At 35.4% G+C, this 22,018-nt stretch overlaps 4 protein-coding genes across 4 annotated transcripts; 3 read left to right on the top strand and 1 right to left on the bottom strand.

Annotated features, from left to right (window-relative positions):
• Nucleotides 1-4,215: 4,215 nt before the first annotated feature.
• LOC132168618 (uncharacterized) lies at nucleotides 4,216-5,406 on the bottom strand. The gene has a single exon (XM_059579610.2). The coding sequence runs from the start codon at nucleotides 5,376-5,378 to the stop codon at nucleotides 4,647-4,649; it is 732 nt and encodes a 243-aa protein (XP_059435593.2). The 5' UTR covers nucleotides 5,379-5,406; the 3' UTR covers nucleotides 4,216-4,646.
• A 1,124-nt stretch (nucleotides 5,407-6,530) lies between these two features.
• LOC132171556 (root phototropism protein 3) lies at nucleotides 6,531-9,121 on the top strand. The gene is made up of 4 exons (XM_059582907.2): nucleotides 6,531-6,744; nucleotides 6,839-6,908; nucleotides 7,080-8,138; nucleotides 8,603-9,121. The coding sequence occupies exons 1-4, from the start codon at nucleotides 6,566-6,568 to the stop codon at nucleotides 8,945-8,947; spliced, it is 1,653 nt and encodes a 550-aa protein (XP_059438890.2). The 5' UTR covers nucleotides 6,531-6,565; the 3' UTR covers nucleotides 8,948-9,121.
• Nucleotides 9,122-13,090: 3,969 nt separating this feature from the next.
• On the top strand, nucleotides 13,091-16,070 carry LOC132171580 (RING/U-box superfamily protein). Its single transcript, XM_059582942.1, has 8 exons — nucleotides 13,091-13,113; nucleotides 13,148-13,265; nucleotides 14,319-14,413; nucleotides 14,641-14,720; nucleotides 14,815-14,870; nucleotides 14,972-15,084; nucleotides 15,421-15,482; nucleotides 15,656-16,070. The coding sequence occupies exons 2-8, from the start codon at nucleotides 13,157-13,159 to the stop codon at nucleotides 15,951-15,953; spliced, it is 813 nt and encodes a 270-aa protein (XP_059438925.1). The 5' UTR covers nucleotides 13,091-13,113; nucleotides 13,148-13,156; the 3' UTR covers nucleotides 15,954-16,070.
• Nucleotides 16,071-16,550: 480 nt separating this feature from the next.
• Nucleotides 16,551-21,133, top strand: AMI1 (amidase 1). Its single transcript, XM_059582517.2, has 10 exons — nucleotides 16,551-16,764; nucleotides 17,254-17,406; nucleotides 17,778-17,902; nucleotides 17,983-18,108; nucleotides 18,638-18,820; nucleotides 18,977-19,124; nucleotides 19,259-19,427; nucleotides 20,108-20,242; nucleotides 20,365-20,541; nucleotides 20,672-21,133. Exons 1-10 carry the CDS (start codon nucleotides 16,622-16,624, stop codon nucleotides 20,729-20,731), a joined length of 1,419 nt encoding a protein of 472 aa, XP_059438500.1. The 5' UTR covers nucleotides 16,551-16,621; the 3' UTR covers nucleotides 20,732-21,133.
• The last annotated feature ends 885 nt before the right edge of the window (nucleotides 21,134-22,018 follow it).

Below are 22,018 nucleotides of genomic sequence, written 5' to 3'. Positions count from 1 at the left end.
TAATGTGTTCTTTGATATTCTCTTCTGAGTTAGCCTTCTCCTTCTAAAGTCTACTTAGGGCCTATCCGGATAATGTAATTAGGCTTTAGACCCTAATTATTGGTTGCTTTTTCTTTTTCTTTTTTTCATTTTCGGACAACTTTTTTGTTGTGATACATGTACTTTGTCAAGGGCTAGGAAACTCCCTTATGAAAAAAATATGAATTTCAATGGCTACAAAAAAAAAAAAAATTGCTAATTAGGAAAATAATTAGGCTTGTTTGTTTCAGCTTAAAAAAATAATAATAAAACATATTTTTGGTATTTAGTGTAGTAGAAAATAATAGTCAAACCAAAAATATTTTTGATTTAACCGAAAAAAACTTATTTGATTTTTATAAAATAGTTTTCCTTTTTTAAAAACATAAACCATTTTTCGAATTTGGGCTTCTCCTTCTCAAATTGTCAGAGTTCGCCGGACCATCGCTGGAGGTTGTTGGAGTTGCTAGCCGTTTTCCACCATCATTTATTTCATGTACAAGCCAAACGCCAAAAAATATTTTTAGAGAAATCTTTTTTTTTTTTTTTTTTTTTTTGTATTGAAAATATTTTCCAAAAAATAAAAATATTTACGTTAAAACAAACAAAACCTTAATTGTGTTAAAAATGTTAGAAGCATGTGATAGAAGAGGTTTAGAACAGGAAATTTCGAAATTAGTTTTTGAGACAAGACATGTGACTAATTTAAAGTCTTCAAATGTTCTACTCCACAGTTTTGATATATATATATATATATATATATATATATATATATATATATATATATATATATATATATATAATATTTGGTAATATTTTAATATTTTACTATGTATCATATATTTTTGTAAAGAGTTTCTACTTAATTACTTAATAACTCTCCTAAAAACTTATGACCAGAGAAAATAGACATGAGTATGTATCATTTAATAATCGAGTATAGTTTTGTGTTTACGAACGACTTGTTTAATAATCAAGTTGAGCTTAATCGGCTCGAGCTTGAGTACAAAAAAACTAACCAAATCACATCTTGTACAAAGTAAATGACATTAAACTTTAAAAAATTTACATCGTTTAGAGCAAAATGACAATTTATTTTTTATTTTTTATTTGATGTTGTGTATAAGAAGGGATGCTAGATTTATGACGTTTAATTACAAGCAACATAAAAATATTAATTAATGACGTTTAATAAAAAATATGCTAAATTAAACATCACAAAATATCGATATTTAAAGTAAATGATGTATTGAGCAAATGTATGGACATATTAATGTTATGTTTTATTTGCCTGTGTAAATAGTGTTTTCAAACAATGATTATGATTTTATATTGTTTAGAGTACAGGATGTAGTAGTTAAAGGAGTTTTATTTGAATTTGTGGATTAATGGACATATTATTTTAAAAACAATGAGAATTATTCCAATATAAGTTTTGACATATTAGAAAATGAATTATGATACAATTATGAGCTCAACAATTTCAGTTCCACCCCACTATGCCAATAATTTTTATTACAATCATTCTACGAACCATCAGCTCTCTAGCCAGCTCTACTTCTTGCTATGTGTTAAATATATTGGATAATATATTAGAAGCGGAAGAAAGAGAGAGAAGAGAGAGAGAGAGCGAAAACACACAATGGACTACATTGTATTGACTCTTCTATTAATAATGAATACAGAGGCCTCTATTTATAGAGAGACAAGTAACCTAATAGATTAAGGAAATGTAAACCTAGTAGAATAAGAAAAGGTAAACCTAGTAGACTAATAATACCTAAAAAAGTAAATAACAAATAATATTCTTAACATTCCCCCTCAAACTCAATGTGTAAACTTGAGTTTGGATAAAGGAAAAGGGAAAGAAAAAAGAATTCGCCGAAAAAGCTGCTTGTGCCGAAACAATTGCCGAAGTAACGCCATAAAAGTTGTTAGAGACCGGTGGATTCTACCTGAATTTGAGCAATGCATTTAAGCTGGAGCTTGGTTCACTTGGTTGTAATTTGACTTGAAAACCATATACTAGTAATGAAGTAGCTCGCTTGGTCGGCTGAGAAAAGTAGGTTCGGTTAAAAGGGGCTTGTTTGGCTCGTAACCCTTGGATCATCTCGCCTGAGCTAAAGTCTGTCCAAAAAAAAAAAAATTCTAACTAGTAGACCGTCTCACCTGGTCGGCTGAGATAAGCAGGGCCGGTTGAAGAGGCTAATCATGCCTGAAACCCTTGGACCATCTCGCCTTGTCGGTTGAACTAAAGTCTGACCCATCTAACTAGTAGACCGTCTCGCCTGGTCGGCTGAGCTAAGTAGGGAGAAAAATGGTCGGTTGAAGAGGCTAATCATGCTTCAAACCCTTGGACCGTTGAAAGGTCTGACCCAAAAAATTCTCATTAGTAATGGATCAATGGCCTAGGAGAGGCTGCAGTGACCGGTGATGGCGGCATTTGACAAGGCATAAGTGGGCCGGTTAAAAGGGCTTCTTTGGCCCGAAAACCCATGGACCTAAGGAAAGATTGGTCTGACCTGAGAGTGCCTACCGCAAAAAGAATGAACCGGATTGAACTGTGCCAAAGATAAAGGCTATAGAACCAAATTGAACAATGCATGAACCAACTTGAACAGCACAAAACAAATGCCTAAATTTAGAAAAGAATCTTGTTTTCTACCATATAGAGATGCCAAAAGCAAAAATAGACCACAAATTTGAAATCATGACGAAAAATTGAGTAGAAAACACCAGGTCAACTTTTTCAATGGTTAAAGTCAAAGTCAATGGTCAACGATGAAAAAGTTAACCCTATCAAGGTGCTGACGTGGCTGATGTGTTGACATTGCAGTGGCTGATGACGTGGCATGTAAGCTGATGTGGCACTCAGGGCTGACGTGGCACTCAAGGCTGACGTGTCTCTGCTGACGTTGCACTTAGGGCTGACGTGGCTGTTGGAGCTTCTAGCGCGTGTGGACACGCGCGACTGGAGGCGGCGCATGGATCTCACACGCAAATATATAAGTGGCGCGTGAGAGCGCGTGGAACACTGGATCTGGATTTTGGTTGCAGTTCTGGAGTCATGGGGAGCAGATCTATCGATCGGTGGCCTAAGAGAAGCAATTGGACCACCGTGGCGGCCGGTGGCAGAACGTCAGTGGCGAAATTGCTGAACCTTTGGGCGGCGCGTGAGGGCTCCGATGGGACTAAGTGAGGCAGCGCTGTGATGGTTGGCTTCCGGGCTTTCAAGCGGTATAGTGATCTGTTGAAAACTTCGAGGAGAAGATACAGAACCGTGAGGGACAGAGGGATGGATGCGCCAGATAACACTAGCGGCGCCGGAAAACGTCTTTGCCGGAAAACGTCAAAGACGTTTATTGGAGGCCACAGAAAGGTGGCTCTGATACCATGTTAAATATATTGGATAATATATTAGAAGCGGAAGAAAGAGAGAGAAGAGAGAGAGAGAGCGAAAACACACAATGGACTACATTGTATTGACTCTTCTATTAATAATGAATACAGATGCCTCTATTTATAGAGAGACAAGTAACCTAATAGATTAAGGAAATGTAAACCTAGTAGAATAAGGAAAGGTAAACCTAGTAGAATAAGAAAAGGTAAACCTAGTAGACTAATAATACCTAAAAAAGTAAATAACAAATAATATTCTTAACACTATGCACCAACCCTACCCAATATGTTAGAATGAACATAAACTCTGCTCGATTATGCAGCTTCTCACTTGGTCAACTAGAATCACACTTTCATGAAGAGAAAAGATAAAAATCATTCTTGTATCCTCTTGTATTCTAGTAGTGATTAAACTTTTATCCATATGCATGAACATGATTTGAGCACAGAAGGGAAGGTAAAATGGTTCAACGACCAACCCTTTTGCTGCATTTCTCTATACATAAACAAAGCCTCATCTAGGTTCTAATGTTAACCTTTTATCATAGAGTTCCAAATGTATAAACTAGGCACTCAATTTGGTTAAAGGCCAGGTTTGCAAAATTGAAGTCTCCAGCGTCAGAACTTGTGCATGATATCAATAAGCCTGCTCAGGCCTGAAGGGGATTGCGCTTTTTTATAACTGATGTGATCATTTGCCCATGAAACTATTTCAACTCAGTCATGGTTCTGCAGTTAATCTAAAAAGGGGGGGGGGGGGGGGGGGGGTGTGGAGAAATGGAGTTGTACTCCCTTCATGCGCTTCTTTGTTGAGAAAAGAGAGAACATATAAGACGGGAAGGTCTTTGGGGTATTTCCCTGGGCAGATATAAGAGCTTGTTGATGTAATTAAGTATCAAAAAACAGCTAGCTAGCCCTTAGAAAACCACTTTCACTTCAATAGGAGCACATACAGAGAAGTTCGGGTGCTAATGCTACATTTCAAGATACCATGATTTTCGACTCTATGCAGACTGCAAAGTACTTCAAATTGACAATCACTAATCGGACTACCAACAACAAGTTCATATAAATTTTCGATCAAAGAATACATATTATGATTATAGGAAAAAATGCACACAAAGAATTAAATGAATCATCTTTTCACTGTCCATGACAAGAAAAAAGATTAAACAATGACATTCTAGAAAGGAAAAATCAAACCTCCATCTTTGTTTTATAGAGCTGTTTCACAATGCTCTACCACCTTTACCTCTTCTTCTTCTGCCAATCTCCATCATTGGAGGACAAACCCTAACCCTTGCAACCCATTTTTGCACCTGCTCCCTCCTTAATCCAAAACCCATCAAAACCCCACCTACACATAACCCCAAAACCCAATCTTTACTTCTTCTCTTTCCCCACCACTGAATCAAAACAGCATCAAGCAGACCAATACCCAAACACCCACAAAGCACATTGCGCTCTAACTCTTTCCCAAACAACAAACCCAAACCAAAAATCAGCAATAACCCAAGAAGCAACATGTTTCTCTTCCTTTTCCTTCTCCACCCATCAAAGCCTCCTCCTCCAAACACCTTCCAAAACCACACACCCCCTCCTCCATTTCCATCTCCACAGCCGATTTCCCCAATTACCAAATCTAACGGCTGTGGTAAAATGTTGGTTTTTGAGGCCATGATTGAAATCAATTCGAGTGCGAACCGCGTTAATCTTTGAGACCCATTTCTTCTTTTGCTTTTTCTTGCACATATAACTGGTTGTTGAGACTTTCTTGCACAGATAATTGGGTTTTGTATCTGGGTTCGATGAGAAAGCAAAAGCGAGGAGCGAATAAAAGACAATTGCGGTGCAAAAATGGTGGTATTACATAGGGAAGTATTCATTTCAGCAATTGGGTATGAAAGAAAAAATTTATGCGACAGGTGGGTTTGGGTTTTGAAGTAAAAGGTCTCCTGCATTGACCTCTCCCTCCGTCTCCGTGCTTTGTGTTCTTGAAGAAGAAATGACCGTTAGAAGCCTAGAAGGTGCTTTCTCTCAGGAGCGTTATTACTGAGCAACGGGTGTAGGCCATTTTTTGTTCGTAAGTCCTGAGATCCAATATATGGGTCTTGGGTCTATTTATAATATGTTTGGGGAAATGTCCTCTTTCTGCCTGTTAGGCTATATATATATAGTATATTTTATTATACAAAATTTTAATTATTATTTTAGTAAATTTGTTTATCATATTCATCATTTTTATTAATTTACTACTTATCATCTCAAGGTGAGCTAAGAAAGCTTCATAAGTAAGTTTGAGAAAGCCAAATTCATTTGGGACAATAATTCTAGAATTTAATGCGCACTCCTTTTATAGATAAGAAAAGGCTTCAAGTGAAAGACCAAACTTTTCCACCAATACTAGGGATGATAAGCCATGTTAATGTGTGGGTGGAATGCTAAAGTACAAGCCACCATATCAACAATTTGTACAAATAATTTTTTTAGTATCTAAACAGAGGAGCCAAAAGAGTAGGAATAATAGGATATTGAATGCTACTCACCTCATTATATTTGTGTAACATTTGTTGTGAGCGATGAAACTCAACCAAAGGCTGTGTTTGGCAAAGGGTTAGACTGGACCGGACTTAAAAATCAAAAAAATTATTCTCAAAATCAACTCTAATATTTTTATTTTTTACATCACATCAATTACTTTTTATTACTATTTAAATAAAAAAATCACTACAAAACAAATTTTTTCACTTTTTTATACAAAAGATTCTTTTTTTTTTTTTCTCTCTTATCAATCATATCTGCTGCTACATGATCGTCTCACTCCATTTTTTCATTCTATTGCCAAACACAGAAGAGCAGAACTTTGAAAATTCATTATATTTCAACCATTGAATGAGTAAGCTAACTTTCTTTCGTTATTTTCGTTTTAATGAGAGTTGACACTGATGGAGAAAGGTGGGTCGATGTCTATCTATTAAGTGGATGATATTATCAAGGCGTTGGCTCCATTCTGTCCACGCTTTTCACCTGTACCTAAAATGACTCGAGGGATGGCAAAAGGCAACAAACCTTCTTAATGACATATAAGTTATATAACCACTTCAAAACAAATATTGCATAATCTCAATAAGGAAGCCTCGAGAGCAGAATGCAATACAAATGTGCCATCCCTGCAGAACATGATAAACCTACAATGGGAAGGAAGAGTCATGACACACAGAATTTAATTGGTCGCTCAATATCTGGTAGGAAGTGCAACCGATGTGTCATTTTTCCAGCAAATGTCAGCATGGTTGCCGAAGCTCTAGAAAGAAGAAACCAGGATTGGTAAACACACACAACACCCTCCTCCTCTCTATGTATAGAGTTATATTGATTTTTTATTTTTGATTTTGATCGTTGTAGTACATATTCCATGCAGGATTATCCGAACAAAAGTCACAAGTGATCTGATCATACAAGTTGGACATTCAACCTTTTACTTGCACAAGGTGCACTCAATCACTCTGCTTTCAATTACTCTGTTTTCAGTTCATACAAATATTCGATTAGCTTAATATATTAGCTATAGAATCTTTGCTAATCATACAAGATATCAGGTCCAGATTCATTAAACTTCAATTGAAAGAACTTTTATTTTTTTATTTTTTGTTTTTTGTCAGCTCCCTATGGTCTCAAGAAGTATGTATTTGAATAGACTGGTATTTGATAGAAGAAGCAATGGCAAGACAGACTTGCAACTAGACAATCTTCCAGGTGGAACAGAAACTTTCGAATCAGTAGTGAAATTTTGTTACGGATGGAAGGTTGATCTAACAGCAGCCAACATTGCTCCATTATATAGTGCTGCACATTTCTTGGAAATGACTGATGATCTTGAACAAGGAAATCTCATATCCAAAACTGAGGCTTTTCTAAGCTTCTTAATCCTTACCTCATGGAAAGACACATTTCAGATTTTCAAAAGTTGTGAGCCCATTTCTTACTGGGCCAAAGAGTTGGGAATTGTGAAGAGATGCTCAGAAGCCATCGCCTTGAATGTTCAAGCAAATAATGTTGAGAACTCAGTGCTTGAAGACAGACATGAGAAATGGTGGTTTGAAGATGTTTCAGCCCTTAGAATAGATCATTTTATTGAAGTGATTCAATCCATTAAAAGCAAAGCGGTGAGATCAGAGCTTGTGGGATCTTGTATAGCTCACTGGACTGCGAAACGGCTTTCAAGAATCACTTTTGGACTTCACAGTTTGAATCCCAAGCATATGACTCACCAGTTGCAAAAAGTTACCACTGAATGCTTGATTAAGCTGCTTCCTGTTGAGGAAAATTCTGTTTCTTGCAATTTTCTACTACACCTTCTCAAGGTAGCTTTAATGGTGAAAATCAATTCTGAATTGCTGAATATGCTAGAAAGAAGAATCTCTTTCATGTTGGAGCAGTGTCGTGTTCCGGATCTCTTAGTTAAGAACTATGGAGATGATGATAGTGCTTGTGATGTGGGCATTGTTATTAGGGTGGTAGAATCTTATGTTTCTTTTGCTGCAAGCAAACCCACACCAAAACTATTTGTTGTGGGAAGGTTGGTGGATGATTATCTTACACTGGTTTCAAGGGATGAGAAGCTTAGTGCCAAACGTTTCCAGTCACTTGTAGAAGCATTGCCAAAAGATGCCAGGTTTTGTGATGACAACCTTTATACAGCCATTGACATGTATCTCAAGGTACGGAAATATTTTCCTTCCCAATAATCAACATTGTCTGAAAATTCAGTTGCTGAACATCATAAAATGGAGAGTTCATGTGTTTTTGATTGGATATTTTAAAAGCTCGATGGCTGCAAAGTTCAAAGCTTAAAACGTATTTGAAATTGCATTGGAAAATATAGTTTTTATTTATAGAAAAAGCCACATTTTCAAGCTTTTAAAAATGCAGTTTCGAGTTGTTTTAGAGCAAAAAAGTTTTAAAAGCGGTTTTTTAAGTTTTTTACCAAATGGACTCTTGCCTTAAAAGAGTATTTTAAGTACTTTTTAAGCTTCTTAACGCAACTCCAAACAAGCTCTTAACCCTTCAAAACCCATGCTCTATTTTAGTGTTATGGAATTTTATTAATGGACCTCATAACCAGTCACAGAAGCACTTTAACTCTAAACTGCGTCTGAATACTTCTTTGGGAGCAACTGTGCAGGCACACCCTAGCTTGACAGAAGAAGAGAGAGTAAGTGTATGTAAAACCCTAGATTACCATAGACTATCCCAAGAAGCACGTGAGCACGTGATGAAGAACGACCGGCTGCCTGCGAAAATCATGACACGATTCATCCTCTTAGAGCAAGTAAACATGACAAGGTCAATGACAGCTTCTGGATCAAATTATAGAAGAACAAAGATTCAGGCAATTCTTAAAGTATCCACGAGGGGATGGATGAATTCCCGGAAAGAGATAAAGATAATGAAGAAAGAGCTTGACAAAATGAAGGTGCAGCTCAATGAATTACAGATGTGTAAGCTAAAGTTGCAAGGACAAAGGTAGAGATGCCTCAATTAGAAGGAAAAGCTCAGCTTTGTATGAAATACTTTTATGTTGGGTCTTAAATTTTGTACCATTAGATTTCCTCTGTGTGGAGGATGAAGATGGTATTAAATTTATCCATAAGTTCTCTATCCAAATTAAGAAAAGAAATTCCATATGATGGATGCTCTATGACCATTATGTGCCGGCAATATCAGAAGGCAGCCATCACTTGTTCATAAAGATATTGCTAAAGACATTTCCCCTGTACTGCTTGGACTATTTCACAGCTGTAGTGTATCAGAGAAACAAGCAAAATTCACTAAACTTTTCTAGGCCTGCTAATTGATCATGGTAATTCTTAAAGAAATAGTGTAGAGGGGTGTGATTACACCATAACAATGGTGGTCACCCCTGCACCCTATGATCTCCATGGATGGTGATAACTGATAACTCTTCATGAAGAGGTGCATGGAAGCCTAGGCTATGGGGGCAGTGGGTTATTCATTCGATTTTTTCTGCCATTTTCTCAGTTTTGTTTTCCTCTTGGATTTTCACTCTAACAAGAGAAATCATCCATACAAAAATATTCAAAGATCCAGCAATTGGTATCAAAGCCAGGTTGAAAGAGGAAATTAAAGAACAACGTGAAGAGTAGGGCTATAAATGAACTCAGTTGTTCGTAAACGGCTCGAGCTCGACTATAGTTTTGTTCATTTAATGGATGAACCGAGCTTGAATAGAAATTTAGACTCGTCTATTAAACAAACTGAACTTGTATAAACTCGGCTCGACTCGTATAAGTTTGTTACCTTCATTTTTATATTATTTTTATAGTATTAAACTTTGTAATTATGAGGGCAGCTGATTTAAAAAGAATTATCCATTATTGGGATTAACTTCTAGGATAATGTTTAGATACTTATAATTAATGATACTTGTACAGCTGGGTACTCCAAAGTTTGTTTTCAAGCTCATCAGGCTCAAGACAGAGGCTAATGATTTACGACTTGAGCCTAGTGAAGCAAACATGAAATTGAAAGGGGTGCACAATGCAACATGCCAATGGCATGAGAAAATTTTACTCTCAATAATATATACATGATGCAATTTTATTCAATAATTTGCTTGTGGCACATATCCTACCAAAACTCTTAATTGTTAGAAGAATCCTGCATTTCCTAGTGATTACTGGAGGAGGAAGGATTTTTTTTTCCTGTGTTAGAAGGGTGGGGTGGCTAGTAATTTTTTATTTTTTTATTGAAATGTCTATGCAAGGAGAGGAAAAAGAAATAGGGGGATTCGAACTAATATCTTGCGTTTTATGAGGCGTAATTCCTAGCCAATTAAGCTACCCCTAAAAACGGGGGCTCGTAAAATTAGTTACTACAGTGGGTTTCCAAATTTGATAAAATTAACTCATTCTTTAAAGGTGCAAGACAATTCTCCTGTTTCTTAACACGTTTTGAGGTGTTTTTTGTTTTTCATTTGAAAAAGTGTTATGACGCGACATAAATGTAAAAACGGTGTTTTTAGAAAGTTTTTGTTTTGAGAAAATAAAACAAAAGACGGGAAACAAAAATTTACAAAAAAAAAAAAAAAAAAAAAAAAAAGGAAAAAGAAAAAAAGGGGGTCAATTTATCTATGAGAAGACCTCTCTTAAAAGTAATTAAGAAGTCAGAGAAGGCCTACTTAATTATACTACAAATCATTTAATTCTTTTGTCATGAACCACATATATTGCTTCATTAATTAGGATATTATTATGATGTGAGCTATCATATATGGAGATGGTAGCATGCGTTGGATTCAGCCTGACAGTAACTTACCCTGATATCAATAATGTGGGTAACAGCAAAATCTGATAGTTGGATAGGAGCAAGCTGAGGAAATGCACTTAATGATATAACTGACAAAGAAGAAAAAAACTCTTTAAAAGGCATGAGCCCTTGACCAACCATGAAGAAAAATTTGTTCAGTTCATTTCCATGATGAAGAAAATGGCAAGAGAAGGCAGCTGTAGCAAGAAGTGTAAGGAAGTTTGTAGCACTTTTCCTGCAGAAACTAATGACTCGTGGCCATTTAGAATCAAACTTACGACAGATCATATACGTTGGGATAGCTTCAAGATTCTACCTTCAAAGGAGTTTGAAGAACACATTTTAGGTAACATGAATAAGGATAGGCATAAAGCTTTGGATGAATGGAATCCTGTTGAAATATTTATTTATGATGCTGACACTTGTGAAACATATCCTGTCAAATTGGCAAAGAAAGAGTCCTTTTGGTTTGAACCAATCACACCTTTTCTTGATGAGAAGCAGAGAAAGGGAAAACCCTTTTGCCCTACTCCAGAAATGAAGAAGCAGCCTTGTTATGACTTGGAAGAAGCCAGGAAAGAGTTTGTTTATTCAATTGAGCCTTTTAGACAAATTGTAAGGAAAAGGAATCTCAACTATAACCAGGAGATTGGATTAAGATGGTCAAGTAGCAAAGGTGTTGAGAAGTTGGAATTCTCAGTTTTGTATGTACCAAGGTTGGACTTGCACAGCTTAAAGATTTGAGAGGTAAGTAGAAGAAACATAGGGTTTGTTTGGGACTACAGTTTCAATAAGTGTGATTTTAAAAATTATTTTTAAAATTGCTACTTTTAAAAATCGTAAATGTATGAGAGCTGATGAGAAGATTCTCAATGTACTTTTGGCCATATATGCAAACTGCTGCTGTATTAAGTATAAAGAGTCTCTCAGAAAACAAACTACTTAACCTCTGTTTTAATTTTACACCCAATACTTTTGCTGATTATGTGATATTTTCAAGTACTAAAGATTTCTTGCATTGTTCAATATGGAGGTTCATGCAGGTAAAGCAAAGTATTCATGTCAAGCAGAGCAAGTTGATATATGAATTGTTCATACAGATAAATTTATTGGAGTTAAAGCATTATTTTTCCATGTTTTCTAATGTAATTTTTTTTTAGCACTTTGTGTATCTTGTCTCTCCTTTTCATTTTCTCTCTCTCTCTTTGTATGATGTTTATACAGTACTTGTTGCTAGATTATTTCAATAAAATAAGTTTTTCTTTCCTTTTTTTAAGTCTTCAACTTTCCCTCCACTTCTATATTTTACTTTGTCCCACGTTGAAAGTTAGAAGAACTTTTGTGCTTAAGGGATTGTCTTTCACTAAGAGCCTGTTTGGAATTGCATTTGAATGGCCTAAAAATACTTTTAACACTCAAAAAACCTATTTCAAGAAAAAAATACTCGTTTAATAAACAAATTTAAAAGTGCTTGTAAGGGTCCAAAAAGCCTAAAAATGTATTTTTTGGCAAAAGCTTAAAAATGAAACTTTTGTCCGAAAGCTCTTTTTGACTTAAAAGCTCTATTTCTCAAAGAGACTCTAAATCTAAATTAGTTTTTGGGTACATATGCTTGTGGTGTCATCTAGACACCTGGTGCGCACGCACTTTGCATGCACAAGCCACGAGCCTATCATTTTCGCATGAAATTTGATATAGGTAGGTTCTAATTGTTTTAGCGTAAAATGATTTTAAAAATTATTTTTCGTATTTTTCAATATTTTTTGGTTTGATTGAAAAAAACAAAAATTATTTCTTTAATTTCCTTAAAATAGATTCCTTTTTTTTTTTAAAAAAAAAAAAAAACTATAAACAATTTTTCAAGCTTAAGTTTCTCATTCTCAAATCGCGCTAACCTATGGCAGAACTCAAATTTTTAGGTTGAAGATTAAGGGATGGATGACCCACTGTATGACCTATTATCCTGATAAACTTTCGTTGATATACATACAGAAAATACGAATTTACACAATTCTAAAATATATCTTATAAATATTAAAAAAATGATTTAAGGACTATTTCTTAATAATAAAAGATCTTGATCTATTTGTCAAATAAATTTACAAATCTAAGCATTGGAATATGAATCTTAGAAAATGGATCATTTGAATTAGGGTGGACAATTTTTTTTTGACATGATTCGATATGAATACAATATGAAAGTTTTAAATTAGAGTTAAGAGTATGAATTTTTTAATTAAATGAGTTGAATTGGAATTAATTTATTATTTTAATACTCATTAATAATTTAATAGGACCAAACCCAATAAGATATTTTGAAATCAGAAAGATTATTTGGCAGAGGCTAAAATGTGATATGAACATATATGGATTTCCTGAGAGTTCGTAGCCTTAAGACTAAAGAAGCGCCATGAACGAGGAGTCCAACAATAGCAGCGCTAGCTCTTCAGGGGACTCGAACCCTTGCCCCATCTGCCTCGGACCCATCGTTCAAGATTCCTATCTTGATAAATGTTTCCGTACGTCTCTCTCTCTCTCTCTCTCTTTCTCTGTGTGTGTATGTGTTTGATTGCCGAGAAAAATGAAGGAGAAGAAAATATAGTGGGGTTTTGGAACTTATGTTATCACGTTGAGTTTAGTTTCCAAATTATCAAAATTTAACATTTATTTAAGGTTTCGTTTTTTTAAAAAAAAAAATTCTTCTTAATTTTTGCGTTTCCCCGCCAGCCAAATGTAGCATAAACTTTCACTATCATCAGCGTAACAAGTTAAAAGACTGATTTTCTGTTCAACTTCATGATTTGGGTTCTTACAAAACCTTACAAATTGTTATGTAAGGAAACCCTCCTCGTGCTTTTAATAATTTAATCGAAACCTAGTTTATATGAGATTTAAATTTTTATTAAGTTTAATTATATGCTTAAGTTTCATTTTCCCATGAAAGAATTGCCTGAAATAATCTGCTGAGTTTGATTCACAAAAATGTGAAAGTCACTGTGTATATGAAACAATAGTCAGATTATACGCTCATTCCGAAAAGCTATGTAGTGGAATAGAATGCAATTCCATGCTCTTTATAGATTATAAGATTTATGATTTGCTTAGTTTTAAAGGTTACAAATTGAAAAGAAACTAATCATAGCCACTGGCCATTGAATTATCTTATGGTAATGTAATTTCCAAAGTCAAAGGTACATACTTGACTCGACTCAACTCGTTAAGCTTGTACACACACATATTTATATATATGTTGGTATGAATATATTTAAATTATAACATATTATACATACATACATACTAACATGTAAATATATTTATATAACTAAAACATGCTAGTGTAGATGTATACGCTAACATAATAACATTTGTATATATACTAGTAACTATTATGTGTTAAATAACATAATACTAGTATATTAAGATATACATATACTCTGATATAGATCTACTCTCCAATTGTGAGGGGAGAGAACATGCTGCAGTTTTTTTTTTTTTTTTGCAAGCATGACATTGCTGCAGTAAATAATATGCAGTCATTTATTAAGCCTAGTATTCCCATTCTTGTGTTTCAGATAAGTTCTGTTACAGTTGCATTGTACAATGGACGAAAGTGGTTGCTGGCAGGCACTCTCACCCGCCTTCTTCTGTAAAATGTCCTCTCTGCAAGGTTCAGTATAGTCTTTTATCTGGTGTATCCCACTCTCTTTGTTTTGGACATAACATCCTGGGATTATCTATGATTTAAAAGCTTTTCATTTAAGATAAGCAATATGCACTCAAATGTTGCAAAAAGTAATAGACGTGCTCGTCTGGCTGGAAAACATTCAAAGGGTGGTTCAGGGCGTGGGGAAAGACCATTATCATAACTGACTGGACATTTTATCTAATTTGCAGACTGAAAATTTAACTATAATACATGGATATGATGGAAGTTCTTTTCAACAGCATCACATTAACCAGGATTTTGGATATAGGTATCTTCCTGGCAATTTCTTTTCTTTTGAGTTTCCCCTTCTACTATGTTATGAGATGTCTTTACTTATGTTACTTTATGTAATGGTTCTGCAGTTTTATCTTGACAAGAGCACACAAGTATAGATTACAGTGCTATTACACTGAACCAGGTCTTATTTGGTTCTTATGACCATCTGTTTTTTACTTTATTTTCTGAGAAAACCACAGTTACCTGTATATATGTTTTTCAGTTAACTGTGTGTTCAATCAGGTATCATAAATGACATATTCAATGCATCACGGTTTTGGAAGTCTCATAAGTATCTTCAGCCAAACCGCTGGCTCCAAAGTTGGTTGAGAAGGGAAATTCAAGCTCTGCTGCAGGTCCATGTCTTAACCAGTTTGATGTTTCCTTAGTAAATATGGGGGAAGCTGTTGCAAATGTTGGTGAAATTTCTGAATTTTGCTTCTTTGTTTTATTTTGCCAATTTGAATTCATTGCCTGATTTCAGCCATTATGAGTTCAAATTTGTCACTATATACCTAAGGTCCCTGTTGGAACTGATGCTCAATGAGTCATGTGAATGTGTTTTCATTGAATATTCAGCCAAAAAATTCTATATTGCTAGAAGTTGTAATGATATCTAACTACCTGTTTTATAACGCAACTACATATAATGTCTCTTGTTGACAAACTGTTTCCTTTTGATACATGTGTAGGAAGAAGATGTTGATATTATTGTGCACCACATACTTGGTGTAATTGATTCGTCCTTGACAAGGTAATATTTTATTACTACTTTCATCTTAAATTGTTTGAAAAATGAGTTGATCATGTAAAGCAGTCGCACAATTCTCAAAATTTATTCCTTCTTCTCTTTTTCCAGAAAGGGTTTAACATAAAAGAATCATTATATTTGATGGTACTGACATTCTAATGATTTTCCCGTTTCAGGAATGAGCAAAAATACCATCAAAAGGTGCCTGAAACAAAACAAGAAGATGTCAAGGCTTTAGTCTCCAATGCTGCAAACCCTTTTCTGGGAGCAAGAACAGACAGATTTGTAAAAGAGTTGGAACTATTTCTTGCTTCAGGCTTGAACATTGAAGCCTATGATGCAGCTTACATGCAGCGGTTAGGCTGGATTTCTCCTGGAGTCAGCAGTGAGGCTTCTAAAGAAGCACTCAATGAACGGACGACTGTAATTCCATACTTGTATATCTTTGACGACGACTCTGATGGACCCGATTAGATGAAGTCCCTATAAACTTTGTATCTCATTCATAAATATTTTGTCACCAGTTTTCTTATCTACTGTGTTTTGTTCCCAAATTTGTGGACCAGTAAAGAGGCAAGGATTTTTTTCCAAGGTTTTTTTTTTTTTTTTTTTCAATATATATATATATATACGGGGCCCCCTTATCTAGATGTTCTGCATCAGAGACGGATTCAAAAGGGGACAGGGGATGGCCATGGCCTCTCCCCAATTCCCCCCCAAAAAAAAAAAATTTAGGTGTTAAAAAAAAAAAAAAAAAAAAAAAAATTATAGGCCATGGCCCTGCCCCCAAAAAATTTATATATCTTGGTCCCTCCCCATCCAACTTTCTGGATCCGTCCCTGTTCTGCATGAAACATCATCCACAGCTGTGGATGTGGTTGCTTTCAAAATAACCGTTTACACACTTTCATCTTTGCCATTGGACTATATTATTAAAACCTGATAAAAATAAATAAAAACAAAACAAAAAAGCTATTATATGTAAAATCTGAAGAAAAAAAAAACAATCTTGCAAATGTGTGATACTGCCAAGTGCCAAGGCAACTTTACCACGTGCTATGGGAAATAGTAATGTTACTATAGCGTCTTCGCATTACGAGTAGTAAAATTTGCCTTGGCCGCACAACTTCTCTGTTTTGGATATGCTGCTGCGGTCGGAGAGCTCAGTAACAGACATGGCAAGAGACTCAGATTATGGAGCTTTCATGGAGAAGTTCCTGCTCCAACCAAGCTCTTCAGCAGATAGGCTTCCCTTGAATGCCCTCACCTTTGCTGTTAAAGACATGTGAGTCATTACTTCAGTTCCATTTCTTTTACTTTCCTTTTACATTACACTCTTTTTTAATACCCTATGGTGGGTACTTGAAATTTCAAAGAATTACCCTTGTTTTCATTTGATTTTGTACTGAAACATGAGTAATGAGTTCAATTATAGGTTTTGCTTATTCTCTTTTCAAGTGTGAGCGCGTGTGGATGGTGTGTGCAAAATCATATATGATGTTAAAGCCTTCGGGATAAGTGATCGGAGTAGTGGTCCTGTTCCCTGACTCTATAATTTATTTTCACTTGTTGAGAGAAGTCCGAGCCCACATTCGAGAGGAGGGTTAGAATATCAATTAAATGATTAAATTTACTTTAAATTTTTGGAATAATCAATGATTTAACATTTCCATTTTCATGTTGTGTACATTTTTTTTATCTGTTGTTCTGCAGATTTTGTGTGTATGTGTATGTGTGTATATTAGCTTTCTCTTACGTTTCAATGTGGAAACAGATTTGATGTGGATGGATACGTGACTGGATTTGGAAATCCTGACTGGTTGAGGACTCATTCGGCTGCCACATCAACAGCCCCGTCCGTTTTGGCCGTCTTAAGTCAAGGTGCCACCTGTGTTGGTAAAACTGTCATGGATGAAATGGCATACAGGTTAGTATTGAGAAAACAATAACTTGATTAGCCTTCTTTTTTTTCTTGGGTAAAAGAAGTTAACATTAACTCCCAGTAGTAATTAGAAATGAGTTTGTATTTTAGAAAATTATCAGAATTTCGGGAAATGCTGTCGATTCAATCATGTTTATGATTGTATCTCTATGTATAAAGTATTCTAGTCTAAATAATTGTTTTTGTGCTTTAAAATGATATGGAGCATGATGCTGAACTGAAATATTTCTGTGTAGTTCCCCATTTCTTCCTAAATAGTTGAGGGCTCTCACTTAGTTATTCATCTTGGTAAAATAGGTCCTTGAATGGTCACATCATTGTTACTGGGCATATAATTGATTGACCACTTTTGGCAGTATAAATGGAGAAAACATACATTATGGCACACCTAGAAATCCATGTGTGCCTGATCGGGTACCTGGAGGATCTTCCAGTGGATCTGCTGTTGCAGTAGGTGCAAAGCTTGTAGATTTCGCCTTAGGTAATTTTCTTTCATGAACAATCTTTATGTTTCTTTGCTCATCCTTAATAGATTGAACCAAAAAGTTCTCGCTATCATAGGATCTGACACTGGAGGAAGTGTAAGAGTACCTGCCTCATATTGTGGAATTCTTGGGTTTCGGCCTTCACATGATGCCATTTCTACTGTTGGAGTTATTCCTATGGCTCAAAGTTTTGATACCGTGGGTAAGAAACCAACTATTTGATGGCTTGATTTCAGATGTTTATCTTACATTGAAGTTTAGCTAGGGAAAACTCATCTCCGCACCTGAAAAGTATGGCCGAATGGTGATTGTATATTGTTGAGATTGGCACACTGGTTTAGACAATTATGCAGCAAAAAACCTGTATTGTTCCAGTTTTCCTCATCCTAATAGCTCATACCCAAATGTTTCTTCTTTTATTTCTTGTGAATTATCCATTTGCCAGTTATCCGTGTCTGCTTTATGGTATGTGTCTTTGTGTGTCTATGTGTGTTCATAATAACCTATGGTATGAGTAATAGAGTTTAAGCATTCAGAAGCAGTTTGTGTAGAAGCTTTCTGTTGTACTCAAATGACAAACTCATATCATCAATTTTTCTATATATAATAGACCGGCCAATTGCTGCTATTTTGTTTAGTAGTGCGCTATAGTAATGTCTTCCTCCTAATGTTGTAGAATTCCTTTTTCTTTCTTTTGGCATCTCATTCTTTTGAACCAACTTCTCATCCAGGATGGTTTGCTAGGGACCCTGTGATTTTGAACAGAGTTGGACGAGCACTACTGCATTTACCTGATGTTGGTCCTGTAAGTCCCACTCAGATAATTATTGCGGAAGATTGTTTCCAGCTTTCAACCATTCCAACGGATCGAATTACTCAACCCCTTGTTAAATCAGTGGAAAAGTTATTTGGGGGTAAATGCATTATTCGTATTAATAAGTTATGTGTCTAGTTTTGTATGTGGATGAATTCATACACCATATAAATTTACAATAACTCCATTGTATGTAATGAGATCAATATGTTTCTCATTAGCGAGATGTCACTTCATGTTTTCACTAATAATGCAGGTCATCTTGTAAAGCATGCAGTCCTTGGGGACTATGTCAAGGACAAAGTTCCAAGTTTGAAACCATTCACGAGTAAAGGGAATGCAGATCAAGATTATAATATACCATCTTTAGCAGCACTTTCAAGTGCCATGCGCTTGCTTCAAAGGTGCAGATTCCACTCTCTCAATTGATTTGATCGACTTGAATAATAACTGTTATATTGGTCTGGCTCTTGCTAGATGAAGATACTGTTCTTATATAAATATTGGCTCCTGAACTTATTAACCTTTAAAATCATAGGCATGAATTCAAGATTAACCATGGTGAATGGGTCAGTACTGTCAAACCTGATCTGGGTCCTGGGATAGCAGAACGGGTACGGGAGGCCCTTATGACAACAGATGACAACATGGATATCTGTCACTCTGTGAAGACGGAATTACGCACTGCTCTTACTGCTCTTCTTGGGGTACTCTCTCTCTCTTTCTCCACCTCCAAGTGTATCAGAAACCTAAGAATCTGCTTTATGAAGATTCCATAATCCTCTAATTAAAAGAACTAGTGTACATTTTTCCTTTAAATAAGTTGAGAGCTTAATATGTGATTATGGATGTGTTTTATGAGATTGTATGCATGTGCTTGCATACATACATGTATGCCTCTTAATAGGGCACACCATTATCTCTCATTAACAGAGACATCCCTTCAATCAAGGCAACAGAGATGCTAAGGAGTCAAAGATGCTATCTATGCATTAAAAAAGTCAGATCTAGGAGTAATGTAATGTGATTCTAGTTGTTCCATATCTAGGAGGTTCAATTCATTAATGTGATAAACAAAACCTATAAACAAATAAATAAAACATGATTCTATGCTATTGATGAAAATGAAGCTAGTATATTTAGCCTATATTGTTTTGCTGCAAAAACATTATTAATTGTTGTTTTCCAATATGGTTTTTGTCATCTTTTTTCCCCTAAATTTTCCAAGAGCAGTGAGATTAGTGAGAGTGGCACTACCGGTTATGACTCCATGTTTACATTTCAAAATTGAGCAACTTATAGTAGCAAAAATAGTGATGCCATCTTTTATTTATGAATTCACCTTTTCCACCAGCTTATGTAACACTTGGGAATGATGATCATTCAGGATTTTGGTGTCTTAGCAGTTCCTACAGTTCCAGGGCCTCCACCAAAATTACTAACAGAATCAACTTCATTGGAAACTTTTCGTGCCCGAGCTTTTAGCTTGCTGTCGATTGCGGGAGTATCTGGATTCTGCCAGGTTCTGTGTGTGCGCGTGTGTATTTGTTTGTTTGTTTTGAGACGTGAGAATCTTTCTTTTTCATTGCTTGTTCATGCTAAGACCTTTGGAAAACCACATGATTTCTTTCTGCATATCTGCAGGTGAGCATACCACTGGGGCTGTATGATAATCTTCCTGTGGCAATTTCGCTGTTGGCAAAACATGGCTCGGATGGATTCCTGTTAAATCTTGTCGAGACTCTTTATGACACTCTTAAAGAAGAGGTTGTCATTGCTGAGAGAGAGTTATTGAACTCTGTCTCATCCAAATATTTTATAGTAAGTCTTGTATCCTATTTATAAGACATAAAATTGGAAAAGGTTCTTCTTGCTTGCAATTTTGTGCCACATAGGCTCATTCTTCTTGAAACATTTAATTCCTAACTAATTGACTGTCAATTTATTGCAGCTGAATGGATTAACTTCAGAGGCCAGGACTTTCGCTGATTCTACCTCAAGTTTGAGATGATCAAAGAATGTTGCATGCGGATACAATTGCAGTTGCAGATTGAAGATTTGGAACAATAACTTATCCAGGCCTATTGATTTAGTGTTGGAGATGATATTGTATAATGTGGACAAAGATAGTAGCCATTGAATATGATGGTTAGCATAATCACAACTTAGCATATGGTTGAAAACCTACTCATGATTATCTAAACATAGAGATCTCACATTTTAGTTCATGAAGGGAACCTGCAATATCTGCCATGCTTCATTCTAGCATGAACTTTCTCTTCAGATCTATTTTGGAGAAAATTCAGGTGGGTCAAAGAGGGAAATTATGAATCATTTTATTCCATCTCCCTGCTCTTTTCTCTTCTCATTTATTAACCAAACAATGGAACAGAAGAAAACTACTCAATTTTTACATCCTTTTCTTCTCTCTAGTGGCAAGCCAAACGTGCAAACACAGGTTGATGATGTGACACCAACATTACTTTTTGAATGTGAATCATGTGATAATGGTTTTGACCGGTATTTTGAAGTGATATAGATTTGTGCATCAACTTGTTTGCTAATAATTTTGTTTAAAAAAGTTTTTAATTTATATTTTAAGAGAAATGCTATATACTGGACATGTATTATCCTTCTATTTCTCCAAAATTGATGTGGCGCGATCCTTTAACCCAAAAAACTCATTTCCGAGTAATGGTATACATTATCCTAAAGCCTATGTGACGTGATATCAATGACCGAAACATGCAAAGACATGGGGAGCCATGGCCCCCATGGTTTTCAAATTTTTCTTTCACAATTTTTTTATAAGTTAAATATATATGTATTTTTAGGCTTAAAAATTAGGGTTGACACTTATCAAAAATATGTTTAATCTTTCATCCTTACTTTAGTCCCTCCAGATGAAAAATCTTGGTTCCATCCCTACGTGATCCCCCAATACATTTGATGTATAGAGATTAATTTTTTGGTTAGAAGACAATGTTGGTTGTATTTCTCATTTTTTTTAACGGATAAATGTAAAATTAATTATTGTGATTGGCCTAAATTACAAATTATTCTATGTGGTATAAATAATAATTCAGAGGTCGTTGGGGCTAGGCCAAAATATTTAGACCTTGTAATCAACTTCAGGCAAAACACTTGCCAAATTTTACTAAAAAATTATTTATTTATTTATTTTAAAAAATAAAAGGTTTGGCAACTACCCTTGAGAGAGGGGGGTAGCTCATAGGCCACCCCCAGAAATGGCTAGGGTGGCTTGCTGCCGCCCTAACTACCTTTTAAGTTATTTTTT

Source organism: Corylus avellana, chromosome 1, assembly GCF_965113065.1.
Source record: "Corylus avellana chromosome 1, dhCorAvel1.hap1.2, whole genome shotgun sequence".
Taxonomy (NCBI): domain Eukaryota; kingdom Viridiplantae; phylum Streptophyta; class Magnoliopsida; order Fagales; family Betulaceae; genus Corylus; species Corylus avellana.
This window is presented reverse-complemented; position numbering and strand designations above follow the sequence as displayed.

Bases quoted from the DNA above. Each gene is read 5' to 3' on its own strand.
- LOC132168618 (XM_059579610.2), bottom strand. From the start codon at position 5,378: ATGCAGGAGACCTTTTACTTCAAAACCCAAACCCACCTGTCGCATAAA.
- LOC132171556 (XM_059582907.2), top strand. From the start codon at position 6,566: ATGCAATACAAATGTGCCATCCCTGCAGAACATGATAAACCTACAATG. The intron at 6,909-7,079 runs GTGCACTCAATC...GTTTTTTGTCAG, and splicing joins CAACCTTTTACTTGCACAAG to CTCCCTATGGTCTCAAGAAG. The intron at 8,139-8,602 runs GTACGGAAATAT...GCAACTGTGCAG, and splicing joins CCATTGACATGTATCTCAAG to GCACACCCTAGCTTGACAGA.
- LOC132171580 (XM_059582942.1), top strand. From the start codon at position 13,157: ATGAACGAGGAGTCCAACAATAGCAGCGCTAGCTCTTCAGGGGACTCG. The intron at 14,414-14,640 runs GTTCAGTATAGT...TCTAATTTGCAG, and splicing joins TAAAATGTCCTCTCTGCAAG to ACTGAAAATTTAACTATAAT. The intron at 14,871-14,971 runs GTCTTATTTGGT...GTGTTCAATCAG, and splicing joins GTGCTATTACACTGAACCAG to GTATCATAAATGACATATTC.
- AMI1 (XM_059582517.2), top strand. From the start codon at position 16,622: ATGCTGCTGCGGTCGGAGAGCTCAGTAACAGACATGGCAAGAGACTCA. The intron at 17,407-17,777 runs GTTAGTATTGAG...CACTTTTGGCAG, and splicing joins ATGGATGAAATGGCATACAG to TATAAATGGAGAAAACATAC. The intron at 18,109-18,637 runs GTAAGAAACCAA...CTTCTCATCCAG, and splicing joins TCAAAGTTTTGATACCGTGG to GATGGTTTGCTAGGGACCCT.